Below are 14,210 nucleotides of genomic sequence, written 5' to 3'. Positions count from 1 at the left end.
CGGCGTACTCTTTAATCCCATATACGTGCAACTCATCAGAAAGCAGTGTCCCTGTTGCAACGTAATCCCTGCGACGCTTCTGTAAACAACAAACATGGCATCCGAGAAAGACTTTGCTAGCGGAGGGACATTCCATCAATTAAACTGGTGTGTATAAATGTGTATAGTTTACTGAGCATGTGGATATGTTTGTTTTTATCAACAAAAACATGACAAGAGATACAATATAAACGTAACTATTATATGTTGAGTGTTTATAGTCGTCCTGTACGTTAATTGCGTCAGTCTACTTTATTAGCGGTTTCTTTTTCTTCACTTTGCATGAGCTTAAATGCTTTCATTCTGTACTTTTTTGTTTTCATGAATGGCTTGTTTAAATGTTTTCAACAAAAAACACAGGACATAACATAAGCTTGTTTTGGATGTAATTAGAAGCTTGTTTTTTTTTTTTTTATGGTGATGCAAACTTTATGACTAAAAAAATAATTTTACAACATCTCTTTCTCATTAATTACCTTCATTTAAATAATAGAATATTCGAGGATTCGTTTTTTTATTAGCTTAAATATTCGAATACCAAATTATTGATGAATGCCCATCCCTAGTTTATAACTCAACGCAACCAAAGTGAGATACTCCAAAAGTGTCCGTCTGATGCAAGTGTACAATGACTCCTTCGTTGGAAAAGCCCGGACAGATTGTCATGGACAGATTGATGAATTCAGCTCCAAAATGGACTGCTATTGACTCTATAGGCTAATGATAGGCTTATGTTCAATAATGTGGAAATAGAGTGAAGACACTTACTACCACCCCTGGAGTCACGAGTTCAAATCCAGGACATGCTGAGTGACTCCTAAGCAACCAAATTGGCCTGGTTGCTAGGACAGGTAGAGTCACATGGGGTCACCTTCTCGTGGTCGCTATAATGTGGTTCTCGCTCTCGGTGGGGAGCGTGGTGAGTTGTGCGTGAAGCCTCCACACGTGCTATGTCTCCGTGGTAACCTGCTCAACAAGCCACGCGATAAGATGCGCGGATTGACGGTCTCAGACGCGGAGGCAACTGAGATTCGTCCTACGCCACCCGGATTGAGGCGAGTCACTACGCCACCATGAGGACTAGAGCACATTGGGAATTGGGCATTCGAAATTGGGGAGAAAAAATTAATAAATAAATAAATAATAATAATAATATGGAAATAAACAATATATTGCCTTCTAAAGCCACTTTTTGTGTTGTCTTATCAATGCTTTACTCATCTACCTCAACAGGGATGTTAATGATTAATCAAAAATCGTTAATAATTTGATTGATTAAGCTTATCTATCATCAATTAATTAATTTCAGGACAAATGCGTTCAGTAATCATGCAATCAGACATTGATTAGGCTGTCTATACAGTCTTCCGCCACTAGAGGGTGCTTGACGCTGCATGTCTCTATACCACAATAATGTAATGCATTTTAATTATATGTACAATATACATTATATTTATAATTATTCAAATATATTTGTTTAGGCTATATTAGAGCCCGACCGATATGGGATTTTTGAGACCGATACCGATTTTAGAGAGGGATAATTCACCAATTACCGATATGGTGGCCGATATATTTAATTTTTGAGCTGGAATGAAAACAGACCTTTTCTATGTGGATTTTTCACAGATTTTACCGGTACCGAAAGGCTAATATCGGCCGATAATATCGGCTGGCCGATATATCGGTCGGGCACTAGTCTATATATTGAATTATTGTTATTTGTGGGGCTTTTTCTGCAAATATTTATATTTATATATGTAAGATGGCATGAGGGTGAGAAAATGAGAGAATTTTCATTTTTGGGTGAAATATCCCTTTAAAATAACCCCATCATAACACTTGGATGTAAACAGCACTAAACAATCTTGCACTTTCCCTCACATGCTTTTCATAAGGGCATGATAATCATGAGTAATGCCACACAGATGACAGAGAACTCAAGAGAACTACAGAGTGATCCAAACTAATCTAGATCTCCAGCACTGAGTCTACATCAGACTAAACCAGAGAACAGAGAGAAGGCCAACAACACATGTGCTGAGAAACACAAATTACAGAGGAAATACTACAAACTCTGTCCTCTGTTTCTACAGCCTACAACATCAGAAATATCAGACAAAACCTGTAATTTTCTTCTGCCAGATTGCAGTAATTTACACAGCAAAAGCTATAAATAGTCGAGGGGAGAGATCAACCCTGGGTTCACCATAAGGAGAGTATGGATATATTCAGAATAGCATACCATTCTAAACTTTTCGCAGTATGTATAATATACACTGCATAGATGCAGTATACAATTTTGCAGTGTGACAAATAAACTGTGATTTTTAACTTTCTTGACTTGTTTTTTGATTGGACTGCCAAAAGACATTGATACAAAATTAGGCTAGATTAAAAAAAAAAAAAAACAACAACTGTATTTCCAAGATAATAACTGGAATTTAGATGATGAATTAAACATGTAACATACATAGTGATGAGGGATGCAACAACTAATCCATAAAATCATCAGAAATCAATAATGAAAATAGCTGACAAGTTACAACTAAGGCTGGATGTTGATACAGATTTCCAGATTCGATTAAATTCTGATTCATTATTGATTCATATGTGTATATTTCAGCTATAATGTCCCTTTTGTTAAATATGAAAGACATTCTCTCCCATTTAATGCTGTTAATTATACAGAGAACCTTTTAACCAGGTACATTAGGAAAATATTAATTTTACTAATAATATTTTATTCGTTTTCCATCATTTATCACATTTTAGCTTTTTAAAAATGAAAAAAGTCCACGTATTCCATCAATAAATATTATATTGCATATTTTAAATTTTGCACGTTTATTGTTTAATTGCAGAATTTGTACTATTTCCAAGTATTTACATTTGTTGAACATGCGCTAAAAAATGGTACTGTCTCTTTAAGAAAACAGGCATCTTTGTAAAGAGCATCTGTAAATGATTGCCGGGGCGCAACTACACATTTCCGAGTGGGTATGCAAAACTACATTTTGTGCCCCATGTATCTGTCAAGCGAGGGGAAGGGAGTGTCATCCATTACAAGCGTTGAGCGAGGGGTGGTGATGATGTTGGAGGGGTCAAGGCCGACTGCACCACCTTTAGTGAGCCGCTGGCGCCCCCCTTTACATGGCGCCCCTATGCATTGCATTCCTTGCATATATGGTTTTTGCGCCTCTGATGATTGCATGTTAACGAGAGAGACTCGAATGGCTTTATATCATCTGTGCTATGCGTGATTAGACTTAAATGTTTATATTTTTGTTGTTTTTGCTGTAAAGTATGGAAAGGGTATTAACAGAGACATTAATCAAATGACAAATGGGTTTCGTGGAACTCTTCTTTTGACACGCATTACACTGAACTTTTTACTCAACACGCAGTGAAAGGATCTCGCTGCTGAATAATCCTCCACTTTACTACACAATTACTGGTGAGTGAAATATGAACATTCACCAGCCAGTTGCCAAATACATACATTTTAATCGTTTAGCGCAAAATTTGGTTGCTAATGCGGATGATTTCCTCTCATTGTAGTAGAGTGTGGCGCATAGAGTAAAAGATCGATCTTGGGATTTAAGAACTGATATCAAGATTGTTCAAATGAAGATCGCGATGTATCAGAAAAACAATATTTTTACCCTTAATTACAAGGAATCTTATTATTATCATTAGTTGGGTCTGTGTGCTATGGCATAGGGAATCTTCGGAAGAGACATCTTTTTTAAGTGAAGAAAACTTCCACTACTAGAAGGAAAAGAAAACGTATTTGAAAAATTGCAGAAACCAAAAAGCGAGCTTGTATAATCAAAACTGTTCAAAACTGCTTTGAAGAAAATCATGAGACTATCGTTTCATGTGGCCAGGTCGCCATTTAGGGCAGTGTGGACTAACTTGCTTTTTGAATAAAATGCAGAATATATCTATATTTTAAGTCAGATTAATCAAATAAATAAATCAACTTCATTAAGTTCATTAAAACTAAACGCTTTTATGATCTTTCTGAAGAACCCTGTGATAGATCATGCTTCACTGTCGCCAATATCTAAATTTGTAACATTTTAGACCTCATTGACAAGCATAAGCTATTGCATGTCAATCATAAACATAATTACTGTATAACACTTATATATGTACATGTACCTTGTAATGTGCTCTAGAGATCAGTTTTTGTTCCAAGGAGCTAGGACCATCCTGAGCCGAGATATTGAGGTTTCTGTAAACAGCTGTATAACCTAAATTTGTCATGTGCCATGACACATAGATGGCCGTCGTGGTTAAACCAAGTAAAATAAAAATAAAAAACTGGTGGTTTTGCAATACCAATACATTAAAAATGGTCAAGCAACCAACTTTACAATTCTTGGACCACTTGAGATGGACTGACCCGGCTGGTGAACTGTCAGGACTCAAGAGCCATGAATATTTCAGTCTGTATAATGATCAATGTTTCATGGGATAATCACACACACCTGTAGTAGCAGGAAGACATTGTATTAGTGTGTTCAGTAATCTATAGGTTATCATATACACAGTATGAGAGTGATGTTTGATGTCACACACTATGATCACATGACGAGATTACCTGTGTTTAGACTAGCGGTCTAAAGGCCAATGTATACTTAGATTTTCTGCATGACGGTATGTTTCGTGCACAGTGCACGTGACAAATTTTGAGATCAGTACAGCAGGCGCGGACCATCAGCAGCATACAGCCTAGTTTTTCCTAGACACGTGGAAACTCAGCATCTTTGCATGCCATCGGCGCATTCGCATCCCGTTGACTGTGCTAACAGAATATCACAAAGCAGTCGTAGTGTGCATGCGGCGAACACGTCCACATGGGCTAGCGGTCAAAAGAGTATACTTTGAAAAGCTGAGTGCTCCACAGTGCACGAGGCGGAACAGCATGTGGGAAAAAGAAACTTGTATACCCTAGCCTTAACAGTGTTTTTGTGGCTGTCTCTCAAAACCTAGTGAACTGCCTACGTAGACAGCATTTTTGGGCATCGAACATTCTGATGCATCCATGGTGCCTAGAAATGCTGTCTAGGTAGGTAACTCACTAACGCTTCATACCAATTCGCATACTATCCATCTTAAATAGTATACTAGATACGAAGTAGTGCATCCCAAATTGTAGTGTTGAAAATAACAATCCAAAGGTGGCTGGATGATATACTTTTTGTAGTAGATTTTTGAAGTATGCATCTAAGCATAATTTTCAGTTATTATTACCCATAACAGATTGTGCAACGGGCGAGGAGTTTGTAACAGTTCACTTTTGACTTAGTGGTAAAATACGCTGGCTACCACCCCTGGAGTTCGCTAGTTCGCTAGTTCGAATCCCAGGGCGTGCTGAGTGACTCCAGCCAGGTCTCCTAAGCAACCAAATTGGCCCGGTTGCTAGGGAGGGTAGAGTCACATGGGGTAACCTCCTCGTAGTCGCTATAATGTGGTTTGTTCTCGGTGGGGCGCATGGTGAATTGAGCGTGGATGCCGCGGTGGAAGGCATGAAGCCTCCACACGCACTATGTCTCCGTGGCAACACGCTCAACAAGCCACGTGATAAGATGCGCGGGTTGATGGTCTCAGACGCGGAGGCAACTGGGATTCATCCTCCGCCACCCGGACTGAGGCGAATCACTAAGTTTGTAATGTTGCTGTTGGTATTCAGTGACCTGATTCTAATGCAGGAAACTGAACCCCAGAAGTGTGTTTGAGTCTGACCTCCTTCAGGACTGTTTCTTCAAGACTAAAGATGATTTCAGAAACCAAACTGTACTTGTAGGATAGATGTGACTGAGACAGATGGCCCAGCATTCAAATATTCGCAGGCTTAAACCTTATTTTAGATGCTAACAAGATTACTGTTAAATAGAGCTGGGATGAAAATGGCAAAAACCAAATCAACGCTAACATTATAGCTCAAAATTTTCAGAGCTATTGCAAAACAAACCCAAAGCACAGTGGTGTGACACGACTGAAGAAGATTTTCTAAATGCAGGTTTAATTGACTTGCAATGTACATTTAGAAGTTCACAGCTCACATTCATTTGTTAGACTCTTGAACACATTAAAGGTTAAATGTTTTGGAATGGCCTAGATTAAACAACACATATTTGAGCAGGGCTGTAAAACAATTCAGCTGCATCCCAGTTTGCATACTTGTTGTACAACACGTTAAAAATATTCTTTGCTGGTGACGAGAAAACATATACGTCTGTGTACTTGATGCCGCAGACCCCCTTTGTTGTGTAATAGTGTACGTGCATTTGCATGCAAGTATAAGCATGAATTCATAATTTTACAATTCTTCTCTTTCTTTTTTGCACTTTGGGCTGGGTTGAAACAAAAAAAGATGTTTCGTTTAATAGCAATCTTCATTTGTTCAATATTGACTCTTAAAATCACAAGATTTAAGATACATGCTTAAACGGTACAATAGCCTACTATTCAAAATTCGGTGAAAATGCCCATCTTGGCGAGGTATTAATGTAAACACAGTCATTTATGTCCAAATTAAATGTATGTATTACAATATTGTACTTGAATTGTAAAAGTAGTCTACTAGACCTGCTGCTGTCTATTATGTTGTTGTTATTAATATTGATCAAACAACAATTCAAGAAAATGTGAAAACCCTTCACTGCTCTTGGCTGGATAACTTAAGTAGCTTTAGATAACTTTAGGAGACATAATGTTGATAACCACAAAAAATTATTTTGACTTGTCCCTCCTTTAAAAAAAAAAAAGAAATAAAATGAACACTAAAATTTGTGTTACAGTGAAGCACTTACAATGGAAGTGAATGGGGCTAATGCATAAACGTTAAAATACTATTTCAAAAGTATAGCCGCAAGACAAACAATATGCATGTCAACATGATTTTAGTGTGATAAAATCGCTTACTAATAGGGATGGGACGATATATTGAATTTTGATATATCGTGACCCCAAAAAAATGACCATGGATCATGGACGAGGATCATTTCTTCTGTGTAATGTGTGTCCATCGAAGATGAGATCCCGCACTCCACTTTTATTGAATAATGTGTCTTAACACAAATAGTAGGGGGCCTGGATAGCTCAGTGGTAAAGACGCTGGCTACCACCCCTGGAGTTCGCTAGCTCGCTAGTTTGAATCCCAGGGCGTGCTGAGTGACTCCAGCCAGGTCTAAGCAACCAAACTGGCCCGGTTGCTAGGGAGGGTAGAGTCACATGGGGTAAACTCCTCGTGGTCGCTATAATGTGGTTCGTTCTCGGTGGGGCGCGTGGTGAGTTGAGCGTGGATGCCACGGTGGATGGCATGAAGCCTCCACACGCACTATGTCTCCGTGGCAACACGCTCAACAAGCCACGTGATAAGATGCGCGGGTTGATGGTCTCAGACGCGGAGGCAACTGGGATTCGTCCTCCGCCACCCGGACTGAGGCGAATCACTACACGTCCACGAGGACTTGGGCATTCCAAATTGGGAGAAAAAGGAGAAAAATAAAAAATAAATAAAAATAAAAACAATTTGCAAATAGCACAGCACTAAAAAAACTAGACTTCTCTATCGTTAATGAATGAACAGAAACACATGTGTGAGTCTGTGAGATGCGTGTTAAACTTTTAAAGTGACAGTACCATTATAGCACTTGTTATAGAAATGAACTTAATGTTATTACTTGTAAATTGTACACATTATTTCAAACATTGACAGCTCATATAATTATTATATATATTAATTGATAGAAAGTAGAAATTTTATATTTTTAAAAAGTTAACTTGTTATTATAATAATCAAGATAATTTATTACTAAAAATATACACATTCTCATACTTTTTTTCAGGACAGGTTCTGTTCAGTTTTATTGCTTGTTCTGCACCTGATCAGCCTGAATGTAGTCCACTAATTTTGAATCTTTTCTTATTGTACGCTTCATAGTGCACCACACATTCTCAGTTGGAGATGGTCAGGACTGCAGGAAGGCCAATCTAGCACCCGCACTCTCTGCTTATTCAGCCAGTATGTGGTTTGAAGTTGTCCTGTTGAAAATTCCGGGACGTCCCTGGAAAAGACGGTGCTGGATGGCAGTATATGCTGCTCCACAATTTGTACATATCGGTCTGCATTCATGGTGCCCTCACAGATATGCAGTGATACTAGACACTGGCTTTTGGACCTGATGCTGATAATAATAACTTGGATAGTTCTTTTCCTCTTTGGCCCGGATAACATGACGGCTGTGTTTTTCAAAAACTATTTGAAATGTGGATTAATCAGACCAAAAGACAAAGTTCCACTTTCCATCTAAGATGAGACCGAGCCCAGAGAAGTTGGCAGCGCTTCTGGACAGTGCTGATGTATGGCTTCTCCTTTGCATAATAAAGTCTTAACTTGCATCTGTGGATGCAGCGGCGAGTGGTGTTGACTAACACAGGTTTATTAAAGTAATCTCAAGCCCATGTTCATGATATTCATTACAGATGAATGAAATTTTTTAAGACAGTGACATCTGAGGGATCAGAGGATCACATGCATTCAGAAGTGGTTTTCGTCTTGCCGTTTATGTACTGAGATTTGACCAGATTCCTTGAATCTTTTAACTATATTGTGCACAGTAGAGGATGAAATGGCCAAAATCCTTCCAATTTTTCTTTGGGGAACATTGTTCTCAAAGTGCTGGATTATTTGCTGAAGCATCTGTTGGCAAATTGACAAATCTCTAATGATCCTTGCTCTTGAAGAACTAGGCTATTTTTGGAGGCTCCTTATATCCTATGACACGATTGCCTCACCTGTTTAACATCTCCTGTTTCACACTGCTTTAACTCATCAAATTGTTATTAGTCTTAAATTGCCCATCTAAACTTTTTTGGAGTATGTTGCAATCATCTGATTTGAAATTACTGTACATAAAACAAATCTTAAAAAAATTCACATGGTAAAACATCATATGTTTAGTTGTAGTGCTTTCAATATAGCAAAGGGTGAATATAATTTACAAATCGCTAATTTTTCTTTTTATTAGTATTTTTCATACTGTCCCAACTTTTTCGGAATTAGGGTTGTATATTTTAAAACACTAGTGGTTAGGTTTAGGCATTGATTTGGTAAGGATGTCTTTTTTATATGTCTCATTTATATTTTAAAACACTAATGGTTAGGTTCAGGAAAAGGGTTAGGGGGGTATGTTTAAAAAAAATTATATCTAAAATTCACCTTAAAACCGGGTTTGACATCATCCTAATTGCTTTTGGTGCCGCCAGCTGGACATTTCACTGCAAATGCAAAACTGCAGCCGAACATGTTATACAGCGCGTAAATTTTTAATTGCAAAAATGTTGTCATGTTCACGTAAATTTCACGAGACCACGCTAGAAGAATTAATGTGAGTAGTGGTCAACCGATATATCACAGAGGCCGATAAAACGGACGATATTCAGACTTTTTTAATTATCGCATCGGCCGATAAATTTTTCCGTTTGGCCGATTTGTTTCTTGAGGGTGCCAAAAATCGGCTGCTTGCATGTGAAGCGACAGAGACATGTAAACGACAAGTCATGGTTCATTTTGTTGTTACATGCCATCGTGTTACTACAATAATAGACTGGTGTGCAACACAGTGTCATTTAAACGGTCCGCATATCAGAGCTGCGGCAGACACGTTTGAGCTCATAATGTTAAAGTAGTCGCCTGTTTCATTCTCCCTCTCTCTCCTCAACAGTTCCCTGTAAATTTTAACTGTCTTGTCTAATGATAAAAAGGCAAATATCAATAAAACTAATATCATATACCATCTACAAATATGCGCATATCTCGTTAAAATAGATGTAATAAACAAACCTCACAAAACTTGAGCAGATCCAGCATCCATCATTTATTTACCTCTATGTATTCTATCAGCCTCTCCTCAGCAGTTCCTTGTCACTTTAAACTTTCTAATGATAAAAGGCAAATATCAATACAACTTCTATTATATACTGTACCGTTTGCAAATATGCAGATATCTGCAGATGTAATATACGAACCTAACGAAAATCCAGCTTTTTCTTCCTGTTGAGCACTCATCTAATATCTTCCTCTGAAGCACAAATTCGATCAGCCAGGAAGGACAGCTGATCAACCTCGCAGTGGCAGACCACGTGTAACAACACCTGCATAGGATCGGTACATCCGAATATCACACCTGCGGGACAGGTACAGACGCACAATCCCTCCATCAGTGCTCAGACTGTCCGCAATAGGCTGAGAGAGGCTGGACTGAGGGCTTGTAGGCCTGTTGTAAGGCAGGTCCTTACAAGACATCACCGGCAACAACGTCGCCTATGGGCACAAATCCACCTTCGCTGGACCAGACAGGACTGGAAAAAAGTGCTCTTTACTGATGAGTTGTGGTTTTGTCTCACCAGGGGTGATGGTCAGACTCGCATTTATCGTCGAAGGAATGAGCGTTACACCGAGGCCTGTACTCTGGAGCGGGATTGATTTGGAGGTGGAGGGTCCGTCATGGTCTGGGGCGGTGTGTCACAGCATCATCGGACTGAGCTTGTTGTCATTACAGGCAATCTCAACGCTGTGCGTTACAGGGAAGACATCCTCCTCCCTCATGTGGTACCCTTCCTGCAGGCTCATCCTTACATGACCCTCCAGCATGACAATGCCACCAGCCATACTGCTCATTCTGTGCGTGATTTACTGCAAGACAGGAATGTCAGTGTTCTCCCATGGCCAGCGAAGAGCCCGGATCTCAATCCCATTGAGCACGTCTGGGACCTGTTGGATCAGAGGGTGAGGGCTAGGGCCATTCCCCACAGAAATGTCCAGGAACTTGCAAGTGTCTTGGTGGAAGAGTGGGGTAACATCTCACAGCAAGAACTGGCAAATCTGGTGCAGTCCATGAGGAGGAGATGCACTGCAGTACTTAATGCAGCTGGTGGCCACACCAGATACTGATTGTCACTTTTGATTTTGACCCCCCCCCCCCTTTGGGACACATTATTCCATTTCTGTTAGTCACATGTCTGTGAAACTTGTTCAGTTTATGTCTTAGTTGTTGAATCTTTTTATGTTCATACACATGTAAAGATTGCTGAAAATAAAAGCAGTTTCTTTTTTTGCTGAGTTTATATTAACAACTTCTTCATGTGCATATAAATTAAAAAAATGTTACGACTAAACAGAAATCAGAAGAAACTGCTATTTACCATTTAAAATACAATATTCTTTTTTTAGATTATTTTTTACACAGTTAAAATTTTGTATGAAATTTAGTAAATATAGTGCTTTTAGCAATGTTATGTTTCTGTTATTTACTATATTAAATTGTGTGATATATCAGCATTGTATCGGCCACCTTGCTCTCTGGATATCGGCATCGGCCATTAAAAAACTCATATCAGTCGACCATTAAATGTAAGTGCTTTTATAAAATGATAAGCTTCACATTTTTGCCTTCAAATATCGGCCCCATTTACTTCTATTGTAAGTCCCTCACTATAACCTCGATTTCTGCTGCGTCTTTTTTTTTTAAAGAAAAGGAAGGACGAGTCGAAATTATTTTTTTGATGTAATCAACATTATGCCAAAAATGCTGTCCATTGAAGTTAACTTGTATTGAACCCAGAATTTTTTTTTCCTGCAATGCTCTATGATCTAAGACATCCTAATCCTCATTTCACACACTACATAGTATGGATATCATGCATATTACATTATTATGCAGCTTTCCTATCTCAAAGGTACACATTTCAATGAAATACTGTGTATTTCAGAAACATCTGCATCCATGTAACACTGGTCCTGACATGCAGAAACAAGGCATCCTTCTGAAAGACAGCCATTTATTCTGAGAGACACATTGGGATGCTGTAGATCTGAGAGTAAGCCCTACTGATTAGAATCTGGTATAATGAAACACTCATTCAGTGAAAACATCCCGTGACGGTACCGTTTCTGTACAGACAAATGACAAGAGTGACTCTGAGAAAGTAAAATAAAATGACTCTTCTTAGTCATCACTCCCTCGACAAACACTCTGAATGATGGCAAGCAAGCAAACACACACACACATACAGACTCACACACACAAAGTGACAGGCACTCACTGTAACAAGTTCTTCTGCATCTGCAGAGTGGTTCAGATCTCCAGAAACATCCATCTAATCAGATCATTAAAGGTCCCTCTCTCTGTTCATGTGCTCATTATCAGCCACTGAGTGACAAAGAATCAGATGGTTTTCAGGGTAGACCTAATTTAGACAGCCTACTATCATACCGCGGAAACACTCAATGTGTGCCTACACACACACTGCTGTGCTGACTAGTTTTACAAGGTGACGGCTTAAGATGATGTCACATTATGCAATCATTGTTATAAGCTGCAAACTGCATTGTCAGTGCAAGCCACATGTTGTGGGTGTTCATTCTCTCTCACACACACACACACACACTGTGCACCAATTCTGCAACATCTTGCATCATGCCTTGCCTCTTGTTGACAAAGCAGCATCACTCAAGACTGTTTCAGCACACTGTAAGAGTCATTTCTATCAAGACTACATCCAGGATAAAGACTATTTACTCTGTGCTTTTAAAGTCAACAAACGTTTCACTTAATGTTTAGCAAACAGTAGCCTACATTAGGTGAGGCATTCTTTAAACTGCAAATAAAACCACCATAATAGCTCGAGTAGAGTTTCTATTTTCTTGAGAAGTTAAATTATTACCAGTTCGAAACCTCAAAATAGCAGGATATCCCTTTGTGGAGGTATGACTTACCCTTGATGCTTATTAAGTAATAAACACACCAGTGATTGCACATCAGTTCAGTTGTATTCTATATTCTATATTAAACCAAGTTTGACTGATTGTTACAAATCTTGAATAATAGTGTACATGTTTTTGCAAGAAAAGCGGATTACAAAATCATTTCACCCTCATCTAGTGGGCTACATCTATAGCATCATATAACCACAAACAATTATGGGGTACAAAACAGTCTCTATGGTTGTTTCTTCAACTTGTGGGGCATTTTCATGTCCAATGGGCTGATTTTTATTTAAAACAAAAATATTTCAACTTTTTCTTTTTGTTATAAGAAGCTCTCATTAAAACTAAACTGGAAACTTTTTACCATGCCTTCATTTATTTTTGGTACAAATGATTTCTAGCAAGTTTTCGAAAATTACGACCCACAGTTGTGGCATCATTTCCATGATTCAAACAATTTTGCCACCAATAAAGTTCTTTCAAAAGTTAGTGTACTTGTCACCAAGTCAACAAACATTCAGTAAAGAGCATGCTTGAGATGAAATATGAGAGCAAGTGATGTTTGAAGAAGGTATATCACTTGTGAGCGGGATATTTTAATTGGCCATCATTTTCAATCGAGCTGTCACATTGCCAAATTATGCAAAACAAAAATTGAAAATATGATTTAATTGTGTGTTTTTAGGATACATAAAATGTTAGCTATAAAATTTGCCATAGCAAGACAAAAAAGAAAGTCGGCCATTTTATTTGAAAAATATTTTAAAAATGTAATTTTCAGCAGCGTCACTTCCACCACACAATTCTGTTAAACACAATGGGCCCATTTCATACTTCCGGGTTTTGTAAAGGACTGCACGGCAAATATAATTTTTGCTTATCCATTTTCTCCAACATCAAAAGAAAACTTTTCAAATGAAGAAAAAAATTTGAGAGTGGTGGATTACGACAGTCAGAAGAAAGAAGTAAAACGGGTCCATACATGACTTTCAGGGGGGAAAAATTACAAAAATGACATAAATCTCATGAATGTACACTGTTGAACATTGTAACTAGATAAACAAAAAGCTCTTTCAGAGTTTAATTTTTGAAGTTCACAGTGCTAAAGGGTAAAAGCTAAAAAAAATAAAAAATAAAAAAACACCCATATATAAATAGCTAGGTGTACAGTTGTTTTGCACAAGTGCTTAAAGGTGCAATATGTAACAATTTTCATGTAATATTCGCCTTTTTTTTGCCAATGAACCTTGAACGGCTTGTAACGCAACTTAAAAAATGAGCCCTTCCCGGACTTCCTAGGTTGCCTATTAAAACCCTCTAGACTGATTTTCATGTGAAGGGAGCGGGTCAGTTTTACCGGGAAAATCCAAAAGGATGTGACGTTTAG

General features: G+C 38.3%; 1 protein-coding gene across 4 annotated transcripts in view; it reads right to left on the bottom strand.

The window, feature by feature from the left end:
• The window catches only part of LOC127431037 (secretory carrier-associated membrane protein 1-like), a 50,493-nt gene that overhangs the window by 24,054 nt on the left and 12,229 nt on the right, over positions 1 to 14,210 (bottom strand). The window contains exon 1 of one of the 4 annotated variants that reach the window (XM_051681235.1): positions 9,899 to 9,940. The exons of 1 other annotated variant lie outside the window; for it this stretch is intronic. In XM_051681235.1, coding sequence (XP_051537195.1) covers positions 9,899 to 9,925 — 27 coding nt within the window. In that variant the 5' untranslated portion in view covers positions 9,926 to 9,940. Of the gene's footprint in view, positions 1 to 807; positions 943 to 7,891; positions 7,975 to 9,898; positions 9,941 to 14,210 lie in introns of those variants that run through there. 2 more of the 4 variants (XM_051681237.1, XM_051681236.1) reach the window with 2 other exon arrangements.

The sequence above is a fragment of the Myxocyprinus asiaticus genome, chromosome 40, assembly GCF_019703515.2.
Source record: "Myxocyprinus asiaticus isolate MX2 ecotype Aquarium Trade chromosome 40, UBuf_Myxa_2, whole genome shotgun sequence".
Taxonomy (NCBI): Eukaryota; Metazoa; Chordata; class Actinopteri; order Cypriniformes; family Catostomidae; genus Myxocyprinus; species Myxocyprinus asiaticus.
Note: the sequence above shows the minus strand (reverse complement) of the source record. Positions and strands in the feature narration are given on the sequence as shown.